This window comes from Citrus sinensis, chromosome 9, assembly GCF_022201045.2.
Source record: "Citrus sinensis cultivar Valencia sweet orange chromosome 9, DVS_A1.0, whole genome shotgun sequence".
Classification (NCBI taxonomy): domain Eukaryota; kingdom Viridiplantae; phylum Streptophyta; class Magnoliopsida; order Sapindales; family Rutaceae; genus Citrus; species Citrus sinensis.
This window is the reverse complement of record NC_068564.1, coordinates 16580694-16594033: the sequence shown is the minus strand read 5'-3', so window position 1 is coordinate 16594033 and position 13340 is coordinate 16580694. Positions and strand designations below refer to the sequence as shown.

Genomic DNA, 13340 nt, shown 5'->3' with positions numbered 1-13340 from the left:
CATGGAAGAGTTGAGGATACTTCTCCAACATTTCTGCTTCTCTCTCCCAAGTGGCTTCCTCAATAGAATGATTCATCCATCGTACCTTCACTAGGGGAATAACTCTATTCCTTAATACTTGTTCGTCTCGATCGACAATCTCAATAGGCTGTTCCTCATACGACATGTCTTCATTTATCTGAATCGGTTGATAGTCTAGCACATGTAAAGGGTCTGCAATGTACTTTCTTAACACAGACACATGAAATACATTGTGAAGCCTAGACAGACTTGGTGGTAAAGCTATGCGATAGGCCACCGGACCAATTCTCTCTAAAATCTCAAATGGTCCAATAAATCTAGGGCTAAGCTTTCCTGTCTTCCCGAACCGAAACACCCCTTTCCATGGCGATACTTTCAAGAAAACAAAATCTCCTTTTTCGAATTCCAACTCATGTCTACGACGAACTGCATAACTCTTCTGTCTGCTCTGAGCTGTTTGAAGACGTCCTCTAATCAACTTGATTTTATCAACAGTAATCTGTATTAATTCTGGACCCAAAAGTTTTCTTTCACCAACTTCATCCCAGCAGATTGGGGACCTACACTTTCTTCCATATAATGCCTCAAATGGTGCCATGCCAATACTCGAATGGAAGCTATTGTTATAAGCAAATTCGATCAACATTAGGTGCTCTTCCCAACCACCACTCAAGTCTAGGACGCAAGCTCGAAGCATATCCTCAAGGGTTTGAATAGTCCTTTCGGATTGCCCATCTGTCTGTGGATGAAAAGCAGTGCTAAATCTCAATTTCGTCCCCAACTCTTTATGTAAGCTAGCCCAAAATCTTGCAGTGAACAGTGGATCTCTATCAGACACTATTGACACTGGAACCCCATGAAGCCTCACTATCTCCTTAATGAACAACTTAGCTAGTTGCCCTACATTGTCTGTACTCTTCCTTGCCAAGAAATGAGCTGATTTCGTCAATCGATCAACAATTACCCAAATGCAATCACATCCCCTCCTAGAACGAGGTAATCCAGAAACGAAATCCATTGTTATGTGTTCCCATTTCCACTGAGGAATAGGAAGCGTTTGTAAAGTTCCTGCTGGTCTTTGATGCTCAATCTTTACTTGTTGGCAGACTAAACACCGAGACACAAAAGCAGCAATATCTCTCTTCATATTCCTCCACCAAAAACTTTGCTTTAGATCACGATACATCTTAGTACTACCAGGATGCATACTGTAAGATGATTCATGAGCTTCTCTTAAGATCTCTGCCTTCAACTCTTCGTCTGCTGGCACGCATAACCTTTGTCCCAACCATAATCCATCCCCATTATCAAGTCTAAATCCGGGCTTATGTCCTTTGCTCACATCTTCACGGATTTTATTGAGTTCTATGTCGTTCTTCTGAGCTACCTTAACTCTATCAATTAGAGTGGGTTGGACTGTCAAATGTGCTAACACGTCTGCTTGCCCATGAGTAACTACCTCAATCCCACATCTCCTCAAGTCTTTTACCACATGAGATTGCATGGTGATAAGATGAGCCATGCACCCAGATGATTTCCTACTCAAGGCATCTGCTACCACGTTTGCCTTACCTGGATGGTAATTAATAGAACAATCAAAATCCTTTACCAACTCCAACCATCTTCTTTGCCTCAAATTCAATTCCTTTTGAGTAAACAAGTACTTCAAACTCTTATGATCGGTGAAGATCTCACAAGTCTCCCCATACAAATAGTGTCTCCAGATTTTTAGAGCAAACACTATAGCAGCCAATTCCAAATCGTGTGTTGGGTAGTTTTGTTCATGATTCTTTAGCTGCCTAGAAGCATATGCTATAACCTTACCATGTTGCATTAAAACGCAACCCAAACCTTTTCTGGAAGCATCACTGTAAATCACAAAACCTCCACCTTCAGAAGGGAGAGTTAAAACAGGGGCAGTCACCAAATAACTCTTGAGCTCTTGAAAGCTCTTTTCACATGCCTCATCCCAATTGAACTTCACATTCTTCTTAGTCAAATTAGTCAATGGTGCTGCTATGCTAGAAAATCCTTTGACAAAGCGCCTATAATAACCTGCCAATCCTAAGAAACTCCTTACTTCAGTCACACTAGCAGGCCTTTCCCAATTCACAATTACCTCCACTTTGGCTGGATCTGCTGAAATACCATCCTTCGTCACTATATGTCCCAAAAACATCACACGATCAAGCCAAAACTCACATTTCTTAAATTTTCCATACAACTTCTTCTCCCGCAATGTTTCTAATACAATCCTCAGGTGCGTCTCATGCTCCTTCTTACTCTTAGAGTAAATTAATATGTCATCAATAAAGACGATGACAAACTGGTCAAGATAAGGTTGGAAGATCCTATTCATCAAATCCATGAACGCTGCAGGAGCATTAGTTAATCCAAAAGGCATAACTAAGAACTCATAGTGTCCATAACGAGTTCGAAAAGCTGTCTTCGATACATCCTCACTTCTTATTTTCAATTGATGGTAGCCAGATCGTAAATCAATTTTAGAGAATACCGCTGCACCTCGTAATTGATCAAAGAGGTCATCAATTCGGGGAAGAGGGTATTTATTCTTGACGGTAACCACATTCAACTGCCGGTAGTCTATACACAACCTCATTGAACCATCTTTCTTCTTTACGAACAAAACGGGAGCACCCCAAGGTGACACACTAGGACGAATGAAACCCTTATCTAGTAATTCTTGTAGCTGGATCTTTAGTTCTTTTAATTCAATGGGTGCCATCCGATATGGTGCCTTGGATATAGGTGTAGTACCAGGAACTAATTCTATAGTAAACTCAACCTCTCGATCTGGGGGTAGTCCCGGAAGATCTTCAGGAAATACATCAATAAACTCCCTTACAATAGGTATGTCTTCAAGGCACGCCCCATCGGGATGGTCAGCAACTATATACGCTAAAAATCCTTCACACCCCTTCTTTAGCATTTTCATTGCCTTAACCATAGAAATCAAAGCTTTATGACTCTTATGATTCCCTTGAAAATGAAATTCTTCCTCGCCAGGTAGGCGAAAAATAATTTCCTTAGCAAAACAATCTATTGAAACATGGTAAGGTCCTAACCAATCCATCCCCAAAATCAAATCAAAATCGTGCATCTCTAAAGGTAAGAGATCCACAAGGAATTCTTTATCACACAATCTGATCACACATGACTTATAGACATGATCTATAAACTGGCAATCCCCCATAGGGGTACTAATTGTCACGTGAACATCCAGTGGTGTGATAGGCACATTAGCATAACGGGCAAACACACAAGATACAAATGAATGTGTAGCACCAGGATAAAAAAGAACTTTGGCTTCTCTAGAGAATAAGGACAATGTACCTGATACTACATCATTGGACACCTCAGCATCTTTTTCTGTTAGTGCAAAAACACGCCCTTGCACCCTCGGTTTCTTCCTCTGCCCTTCGTTAGTCGGAGTATTTGTAGTCTCGCTACGTCTCTTTGGGCAATCCATAATCCTATGCCCAGATTCTCCACAAGCAAAACAAGCTCCAGTTTTCCAATGGCATTCACCAGGGTGCCTCCTTTCACAATGTCGACAAATGGGGTAGTTCCTCCGAGTGGTGTCACCAGTAACACCCTTGTTATCCCATTTGTTACCTCCACCATTATACTTCTGGGAGTGAGTGCCCTGCCTAAAGGAACTTCCATTTCGCGGTCCACCTTATTGATTCTTCTTATTTCTCTGATCCCTTGTAACTTGGGCTTCAAGAATATCCTTCTCCGCAAGAATTGCTCGGTCCACCAAATCGGCATAATTGTTAATCTTAAGGATGGTCAATCGCCCTTTAATGTTAGGACGTAACCCTTCCAGAAACTTCCTACACTTACTACCTTCATTAGCAACCAAGGTATGAGCAAAACGAGAGAGGGCAGTAAATTGTTCCTCATACTCCGCAACAGACTTTGTTCCTTGAGTCAACCTCAAGAAATCAGCCTCCATCTGATGTCGAGCTCGTTCAGGAAAATACTTTTCATGAAAAGCCTCCAAAAATAACTCCCAAGTAATGGGTGCATCTTGCAAGCCAGCCCTTATGAGACGAGATTTGGCATCCCACCAGTGGTCTGCCTCACCCTGAAGGACAAATGAGGCTAATATTACCCTTTGATCATCATTACAACCCATAGCCACAAATATCTTCTCCATCTGTTTTAGCCATGCCTCTGCAACCATGGGATCGGCAGTCCCCTGAAAGGTAGGTGGTCCCAATTTCTTAAATCGTTCTAAGTTCACCATAGCCCTATGATCTCTTGCGCCACCTTGCCTTTCAACTGGCACATTCTCTTGTGCCCCAACTCTGCCTCTAGCCATATCTTGAATTAACTTACTTTGTTGTTCCATCAATCTAAACATTGCGCGCATCATAGGATTTCCTTCGTTAGCCATCTCGTGCAAGGTTGGGTCAGCATCGTCAGCGATACCTAAAACATCTCTCGAGCTAGAGGCATGCCTAGCACCTCCCCTACGTGACATCTCTTGACTATAACACGGAGAATAAATAAATAATTAAAAAGGGTAAATAATTCATAGCTAAAGGTCGTGCAAGCGCGCAGAGTACTGAATAAGTAGTGTAACTAAGAAAATTTGATATTGTAAACAAGAGCAATAAATATTTCATTCTACGTTAATACCAAAGATCATATAACAAGAGTTATTACAAAGTCGCAAGCAACATAGAAAGCCAAAAAGACCAAAATAGAATTACTAGTCATAAATGATTACTCCTTGCCTTAAAATATTTAATCACTCTATTAACCTCAATAAAGTCTACAGAGTTTCATGTCCTACAGCCACAAAGTTCATAGGTGTACTCAACCGGATAGGAAAAGGATCTATTTTTACTTTCCTTTCCTTAGTCGTGACTCCATCTGTCTCGATTTCCTTAGGAATTCTATAAGGTAGTTTATTTAGACCTGGAGATACCCATCCTTTGCTATAGTAAGGCTTAAATCGAGGTCCTGTCCAAAATAGGCGACGTATTACAAGCTTATTCTTGTTAGCTCCCTTGCCATAAACACGTAGTCCACGTATAGCCTCATTGAGCTTCTTTCTTGAAGCTCCAGGTCCTGGAGGAGTATCGATGTAGACCTCTATAGTCCGTCTTAGTCTATCATCCATTCGCTGCTTATGAAGTCTCCTAAGATCTTTGACAAGAACTCCTCCTAAGATAAATTGTTCGGTCCTATCAATTTCTGTCCATCCCTTATTCTTGACACTTTTCATACCCATATTGTCCTTCTTCATGTCTACAAAACAAATGTAATCGATTTAATTAGACAATCTAATTAAACCGTAAAAGAAAGTCTACAGAATCCTAACCTAGTTGCTCTGATACCACAATTGTAACACCCTAAATTTAACACGTGCGGAGCACGTGAAGAAGGAGGTTACTCACAAATCATAATCTTTACTCATAAGTTTCAAACTGAAATTCCTCCAATTCTTATTCAAATAAATCCATAAATCCAAACGTCAAATACTAAATAATCTCTCTCGAGGACATATAAAAATAATAACAAAAGTCTCAAACTCCAAATTACACGTTCATAATAAAAGTAACTAAATAGAAACACAAGTTTATTCCTCCTCTTATTCAATAGCAAACGGAAACTGGAAATCACTAACTCCAAAGCTCAGTGCACCTCTCAAAAGAAACTTAATCTGCAAAAAGTAATGACGAGGGGTGAGCCGTCAACTCGGTAAGTAAAACCATTCCTAACACACTAGGCCTATCGATACCATAAATATTGTAAGCCTTCTTTTGTTTAAAGCATATATCATAATCCATAATTTTCATAAAACGATATATCACAATAACATAAGATAATTTCTTAATAATTCAGAATATTCAAAAGCATATTTACTTACGAATCAAATCATGTAATACGTATACAGAAAACAAACAGGTTAGCTCATGTCACATAGTGTCACCTATAGTCCCGGTGACCCGGCCAGAAACATAATCAGAATATCGTGTGCACACTCAGAACAGAAACCCAGTACTGGTCCAAACGGATATATCGTATATTACGATCAGAATCAGAATCAGACTAACTATGGACAATGAGCCAAAGCATTAAGAATCTCATACAATCATCAATAATTGAAATCAAACATAGGTACAAAACATTCGTATCAGTTTCATAAAAGTTCATATCAATAATATAGGCTTGCATAACATTTTAAAGATAACATCCTAAAAGGTTGTCATGTCATAAAAATAACTTACATATTCAAAAGCATTTATAAAATACTTTGTTAAAAAGAATGGTTTGAAAACATTTACATAAAGCTAATTTTGTTATCAAAATTAGTAATCCTTTAAGTAGTATCAAAAAATTTATACTTATAATAATAATATCAAAATACTTATACATATCTAGTACATTAGGAATGAAGTTACTTACCTCGACAAATGAACTTGGATTAACACAGCTCTAAGCTTAGGCCACCCATAATTCTCAATGAAAGCCCAATTTCCATAATTTAATATGTATGGGAATTTGTGGCGTTACAGCAGTACTAACATGGGTGAACTCTTGGGATGTCCTCGTGTTGCACCCCTCATTTTGTCTTTTCGGCCGGTTAATCCTCTTTTCGCGGCCGACTCCTTTGCTTTCGCGGGTTTCGATCGCTGACGCGGGGTCTCCGGGGCACCTCCGACTCGCCAGGGAGAGCGAAAAGCGCTTCAGAGGGGTGAATCATGCGGCGGCCAAGTCGGGGCAGGCGACGGGGGCACAGATTACGTAGATTTGTAGTGCACATGCTGATGGCTGCGACGATACCAGCACTGATGCACCGAATCCCATCTGAACTCCGCAGTCAAGTGTGCTCGGGCGGGAGTAGTACTAACATGGGTGACCTCGTGGGATGTCCTCGTGTTGCACCCCTTATTTTGTCTTTCGGCCAGTTAATCCTCTTTTCGCGGCTGAATCCTTCACTTTGCTAGCGTTCGCGGGTTTCGATCGCCGGCGAGGGGTCTCCGGGGCACCTCCGACTCGCCGGGGAGAGTGAAAAGCGCTCCGGAGGGGTGAATCGTGCGGGGGCCGAGTCGGGGCAGGCGAGGGGGCACAGATTAAGTAGATTTGTAGTGCACATGCTGATGGGTGCGACCATACCGGCACTAAGGCACCGAATCCCATCAGAACTCCGCAGTCAAGCGTGCTCGGGCGGGAGTAGTACTAATATGGGTGACCTCGTGGGATGTCCTCGTGTTGCACCCCTCATTTTGTCTTTTTGGCCGGGTAATCCTCTTTTCGCGGCCGACTCCTTCACTTTTACGTGCGTTCGCGGGGTTCGATTGTCGGCGCGGGGCCTCCGGGGCACCTCCGACCCGCCGGGGAGCGTGAAAAGCGCTCCGGAGGGGTGAATCGTGCAGGGGCCGAGTCGGGGAAGGCGAGGGAGGCACGGATTAAGTAGATTTGTAGTGCACATGTTGATGGGTGCGACTATACCAGCACTATTGCACTGAATCCCATCAGAACTCCGCAGTGAAACGTGCTCGGGCGGGAGCAATACTAACATGGGTGACCTCTTGGGAAGTCCTCGTGTTGTACCCTTCATTTTGTCTTTTCGGCCGGTTAATACTATTTTAGCGGCCGACTCCTTCACTTTTGCGTGCATTCGCAGGTTTTGATCGCCGGCGCGGTCTTTGGGGCACGGGTTAAGTAGATTTGCAGTGCACATGCTAAAAGGTGCGACCATACCAGTAGTAATGCATCGGATTCTATCAGAACTCTGCAGTTAAGCGTGCTTGGGCGAGAGCAGTAATAAGATGGGTGACCTCTTGGGACGTCCTCGTGATGCAACCCTCCTTTTGTCTTTTCGGCCGGTTAATCCTCTTTTCGCGCCCGACTCCTTCACTGTTACGTTTGTTCGAGGGTTTCGATCGCCGGCGCGGGGTCTTTGGGGCACCTCCGATCCGCCGGGGAGCGTGAAAAGCGCCCCGGAGGGGTGAATCGTGCGGTTCCCGAGTCGGTGCAGGCGAGGGGGGCACGAGTTAAGTAGATTTATAGTGCACATGTTGGTGGATGCGACCATACCAGAACTAATGCACCGGATCCCATCAGAACTCTGCAGTCAAGCGTGCTTGGGCAAGAGCAGTACTAAGATGGGTGACCTCCTGGGAGGTCCTCGTGTTGCACCCCTCCTTTTGTCTTTTGGGCCGGTTAATCCTATTTTCGCGGCCAACTCCTTCACTTTTGCATGCGTTCGCGGGTTCGATCGCCGGCGCGGGGTCTCTGGTGCACCTCCGACCTACCGGGGAGCGTGAAAAGCCCCCCGGAGGGGTGAATCGTGCGGCGGCCGAGTCGGGCCGGTTAATCCTATTTTCGCGGCCAACTCCTTCACTTTTGCATGCGTTCGCGGGTTCGATTGCCGGCGCGGGGTCTCTGGTGCACCTCCGACCTACCGGGGAGCTTGAAAAGCCCCCCGGAGGGGTGAATCGTGCGGCGGCCGAGTCGAGGCCGGTGAGGGGGGCACGAGTTAAGTAAATTTGCAGTGCACATGCTGATGGGTACGACCATACTAGCACTAATGCACCGGATCCCATCAGAACTCCGCAGTTAAGCGTACTTGGGCGAGAGCAATACTAAGATAGGTGATCTCTTGGAAAGTGCTCGTGTTGCTATTAATTTCTTATCTTTTCTTATCTTTTTGAAGTTGTGAAAAGATAAACTATAGTTTGCAATAAGAACAGTGTTGGCTAAGTGTTGACGGTAGAAAGAATTTAGAGATAATTTTTAATAAAGATGGTTAATTTGGAAATTTTATATGCGTTTAGTGAATGAATAGTGTTTCATGTATTTAAAATAGCACAAAATTTAATACAAAAGTATAAAAAATTCAAAAAAAATCTTGTGCTGTGGTGGATTCTTTTCTTGTAATGAAACGTTTTATTTATTTTTAGTGATGGCATACTATTTTTTATATTATTTTTTTTTCTTATATATTGGTATTGTCAGCCAACAGATGAATAAATGGTAAACTATTGATGTGAAAAATCTCTGCCACCTTTTCGATTTTTTTTTTAAAAGATAGAGAGATAAATGATTTCAAATTAATCTTTTAACTCTCTTAACTTTTGTCAAATTTAAATTTGAATAGCCAACAAAATAAAATTAATTGAAAACTCTACCTCCGTACTCCGAGTGCAATTATTTTGACTCAAATGAATGTCTTAAAAATTTGAAAAAACAGACCAGCACATTGAATATATAAAATGTGCCTGTATATATATCACACCCTGCCAATCACGGTGTTATAATAATGGAATCATTGATCAGTAAATATATCTTACTGTCCTTTTCTCCTGCGCATGCGTCATTACGAAATCAAAGTTAACAGTGTTATAACTAATCACATTTGAAAATATTCATATGAGGAGTCAAAGATGCTTGCAAACAGTTAGTCCACATTTGCGAGCAAGCGTGATTATATATAATGTGCTTCTCTATTATAGTGTGTGATCAATCAGGCAAGCTTAATTTAGCTGATCATCAGTATCTATGGATGCGAATCAAGATCAAGGAGCAAAAGAGTTGTTCCAAGGCCAAGCTCAACTGTATAAGCTCATGTTTAGTCATTTAAGCTCGATGTCACTCAAGTGCGCGATTGAGCTAGCTAGGCATAGCGGATATAATTCACAGCCACGGACGGGCCATCACTCTTTCTGAGTTGGTCTCGGCACTTGATATTCAGCCTACAAAAACGACTGGCCTATTCAGGCCATGCGCTTGTTAGTTCACTCGGGCTGCTTTAAAAAAACCAAAGTCAATGGGCAAGAAGAAGCATACGGGCTCACAGCTGCTTCTACTCTGCTCATAAAAGATAAGCCCTACTGTTTGTCACCAACTGTTTCAGTATTTGTTGACCCATTTTTTGTCGCTCCATATCAGTCTTTAAGTAGTTGGTTCAAAGGGGCTGAGCTCACGTTGTGGGAAACTGTTCATGGAATCAAGTTCTGGGAATTTATGAATCAAAACCCTGGAATAAACCAGCGGTTCAATGAAGCAATGGCCAGTGACACTGAAATAATGACAAGCTTTGTTGTCAAAGCCGAGTGCAAGCAAATCTTTGAAGGGTTGGGCACATTGGTTGACGTAGGAGGTGGCAACGGATCGTTTTCCAGAATCATCTCTGAAGCATTCCCTGGAATCAAATGCACTGTACTCGACCTTCCGCATGTTGTTGCTAACCTGCCTGAGGCCGACAACTTGAAATACATAGCAGGTGACATGTTTCAGTTTATCCCTCCGGCAGATGCCTTTCTCTTCAAGGTAACATCCAATTTTAAAAATTTAAAACGACTTCTTAACCGTTTTCGTGAATACCAGATGATTTATTTCAATTGTTCTGTGCGCAGCACATATATCCGGACGTTTGAATCTTACAAAATCAGGATTTGAATGATTCAAATCAGATTTAAAGCAACTGCAAAATGCTATACAACTCTAAATTTAATTAACATTTGGATTTTACAGAATCTAGAAGTTTAGGCTTGAGCATGACCATTTACGTAGTCATTCTCTAGTGCGCTTACCCGCATTTTTTCAAGTGTATATAACTATTCATTTCACATATGACAATTCATGATAATTTGTATTCTGAAAGAGTGTATATAATATAATATATTTTTGTAAACGAAGGAAACAGCAGCTTTGTGGCATTGGATTTATACGGTCCCCCGGTAATTAAACAAAAACAATTAACTTTTTATGCAATTATTGTTACCGAACACATTTTTAAATAATATATCCAACAGTGCATAGCAGTAGGTCTTTCGAAAACTCACTAAATTTAACATTAAAATATCAATATATTAATAAAAAAAGTTTATTCTTTTATCACATACTGAGTTGGTGGAATAATCCCAAGCAATTTTTTTCGGCCTGTACGTCAGTTTAGTTGCAAACAAATTTTAAAATTACAATAAAATAAAGAAATTGTGAGAATGGAACAGCTCCCCCTGAAGCTTACATTTAATTTAATTACAAAGCCCCACGAGCAGGCAGATGTTTATTTCAAAACCAAAAATGGACGAGGAAAAGGTTACCCAATTGAGAATCAGAGCATGCATCAGACGAGCTCAATATCATCAGACAATTTTTTTTTCTTTTTCTGCATATAAATTAATTATGTATAACATTGAAACTTATTTTTCCATAACTTATATGTATATGTACAAATGTGTGTGTTTATAGGCAGAGTAATAAAACGCTTTATCTACAACACTATAAAATTATTTTACAATATTTAAAACAACGAATCTGCATTCTAAAAAGTGTGATTTCTGTATGCATATAGATAGATCAAGGGGTGGGCAAAATCGGGTTCGGATCAACCCGATCGGATTTCGGATTGATCGGGTTGGAGAGAAATTCATCCGAACTCAACCCGAATTTCAGATCGGATCGGATCGGATCGGGTTGTATTCGGTTCGGGTCGGATCGAATCTAAAATTCGGATCAATTTCCGGTCAATTCGGGTTAAGGACAAAAAAGAGTTATTTTGTTAATTTTGGGGTTGTTTAATAATTATTTAATAATTACAATATCACTTTTATACAATTAGTTCATTTTAGTCCATTTCCACTTTCGACTTTCCAATGATTGTCATAAAAAAAATATATAAACTAAAATAGAAATGAAAAAGTTGTGAGCTTGGAGGACTTGGTGCCGTGAATCTCGGTCTCGGTCTCGGTCTCGTTGGAAGAACAACCATGGATCACTTCGCGCGGGTCAAGCAGCAGCCGATGGATCAAGCGGTAATGGGTTTCATCGATGGCTCATGGCTTCACGGGTTTCGTCGATGGCTACCGGAAAAGCAAATCCGATTGAAGTGAAGTGAAGCAACCGTCGATGCAGCAGCAAGCAGATCCTGTCGTCAATGCAGCAGATCTGGTCAAGTGGTGTGCTGCCTCTAGCCTGCTGCTGTGCTAACCGTTTGTGGTTATGTTGTTGCTTGTAGTTGTTTGAGTGAGTTGTGAGGAAAAAGAGGAAGAAGATAAAGAAGATAAAGAAGAGATTGAAGAGAAAGAACATGGAGAGTGTTGGTGTGAGGCTGTGAGGCTGTGAGCCATGGTGTTCGTATCTGCTGTGTAGCCATTTAGATTTTGTTGGTTTTTTTTTTGTTTAAGCAACCCGATCGGGTTTTCGGATCGGATCGGGTCAAAGATACAACTCGATCGGGTTTCAAAGATTTAATCCGATCGGGTTTTATTCACGACCCGATCCGATCCGAACCTAAAAATTTTCGGATCAGATCGGGTCGGATCGGGTATTTTGCCCACCCCGACGCACAAACTGTTGGGATTTTATTAAAAAGAAAAAGTATTCTATATTTTAACTAAAATGTTAGATCAAACAACTGAACTGCACTATAAGTAGTGGATAGTAATTAAATGAGTGATTGGCATGGTTGCAGTTGGTTTTTCATGGATTAGGTGATGAGGATGGGTTGAAGATACTGAAGAAACGCAGAGCAGCAATTGCAAGCAATGGTGAGAGAGGAAAGGTAATAATAATAGATATTGTTATCAATGCAGAGGAAGAGGAACACGAATTAACCGAAACAAAGTTCTTGTTTGACATTGTGATGAGCGTTAACGCCACTGGAAAAGAGAGAACTGAAAGTGAATGGGCAAAGCTATTCTTCGATGCTTGTTTCAGTCACTACAAAATAACACCTATATTTGGCATGAGGTTCCTCATTGAAATCTATCCATAAAGAATTGAGCAACCGTATTCCCGCAAGTCTCATGTACAGCTTGATGGAATAGCAAAATATCGTTCAAGATTTAAGTGTACGTGGTAGTTGAAATGTCTCGAAATGACTAGAAAATGAGGTGACACGCGGGTTTAAATAGAGGATGAGTCACTCAAAACAAGTAACTGCAAAATAATTTATATTGGTACTTTGGATATTTACAATTAGGTTGTACATTAATGACAAATGATTCAAAATTTATCTTTGCAATGTCAGTAAAAAAAATAATTAGTAAAAAATTAAAAAAGTAAAAATAACCTATTCATATTAATGAGTAATATTACTATTAAAAATTAATATTTCAAAAGTATAACATCCCCACGATTCTTCTAAGCCAATCAGAAACATCATCAGCTAAGATTGTTTGATGTAAGACAAAATTGAAGTTTACTTATTTTATTTAGTATTTTAATTTTTTCAAGCTGAATTTATAATTGGACTTATATTTGGGGGTGCATGGATTCTCTTTTCCGGTTTACTATTAGAAAGATTATGTCACGGGTTTAATAATTTTTTA

General features: G+C 40.8%; 1 protein-coding gene, 3 non-coding genes and 4 pseudogenes across 4 annotated transcripts; 7 read left to right on the top strand and 1 right to left on the bottom strand.

The window, feature by feature from the left end:
- Positions 1-3721: 3721 nt before the first annotated feature.
- LOC127899887 (uncharacterized) lies at positions 3722-4531 on the bottom strand. The gene has a single exon (XM_052434030.1). The coding sequence runs from the start codon at positions 4529-4531 to the stop codon at positions 3722-3724; it is 810 nt and encodes a 269-aa protein (XP_052289990.1).
- A 2298-nt stretch (positions 4532-6829) lies between these two features.
- On the top strand, positions 6830-6948 carry LOC127900201 (5S ribosomal RNA). The gene has a single exon (XR_008052211.1). It is a non-coding gene; the product is annotated as a 5S ribosomal RNA (ribosomal RNA).
- Positions 6949-7162: 214 nt separating this feature from the next.
- LOC127900155 (5S ribosomal RNA) lies at positions 7163-7281 on the top strand. Its single transcript, XR_008052173.1, has one exon. It is a non-coding gene; the product is annotated as a 5S ribosomal RNA (ribosomal RNA).
- A 217-nt stretch (positions 7282-7498) lies between these two features.
- LOC127900203 (5S ribosomal RNA) lies at positions 7499-7617 on the top strand (annotated as a pseudogene).
- Positions 7618-7750: 133 nt separating this feature from the next.
- Positions 7751-7869, top strand: LOC127900139 (5S ribosomal RNA; annotated as a pseudogene).
- A 217-nt stretch (positions 7870-8086) lies between these two features.
- LOC127900078 (5S ribosomal RNA) lies at positions 8087-8205 on the top strand. The gene has a single exon (XR_008052108.1). It is a non-coding gene; the product is annotated as a 5S ribosomal RNA (ribosomal RNA).
- A 366-nt stretch (positions 8206-8571) lies between these two features.
- LOC127900121 (5S ribosomal RNA) lies at positions 8572-8690 on the top strand (annotated as a pseudogene).
- Positions 8691-9564: 874 nt separating this feature from the next.
- LOC127899690 (trans-resveratrol di-O-methyltransferase-like) lies at positions 9565-12784 on the top strand (annotated as a pseudogene).
- Positions 12785-13340: the final 556 nt, after the last annotated feature.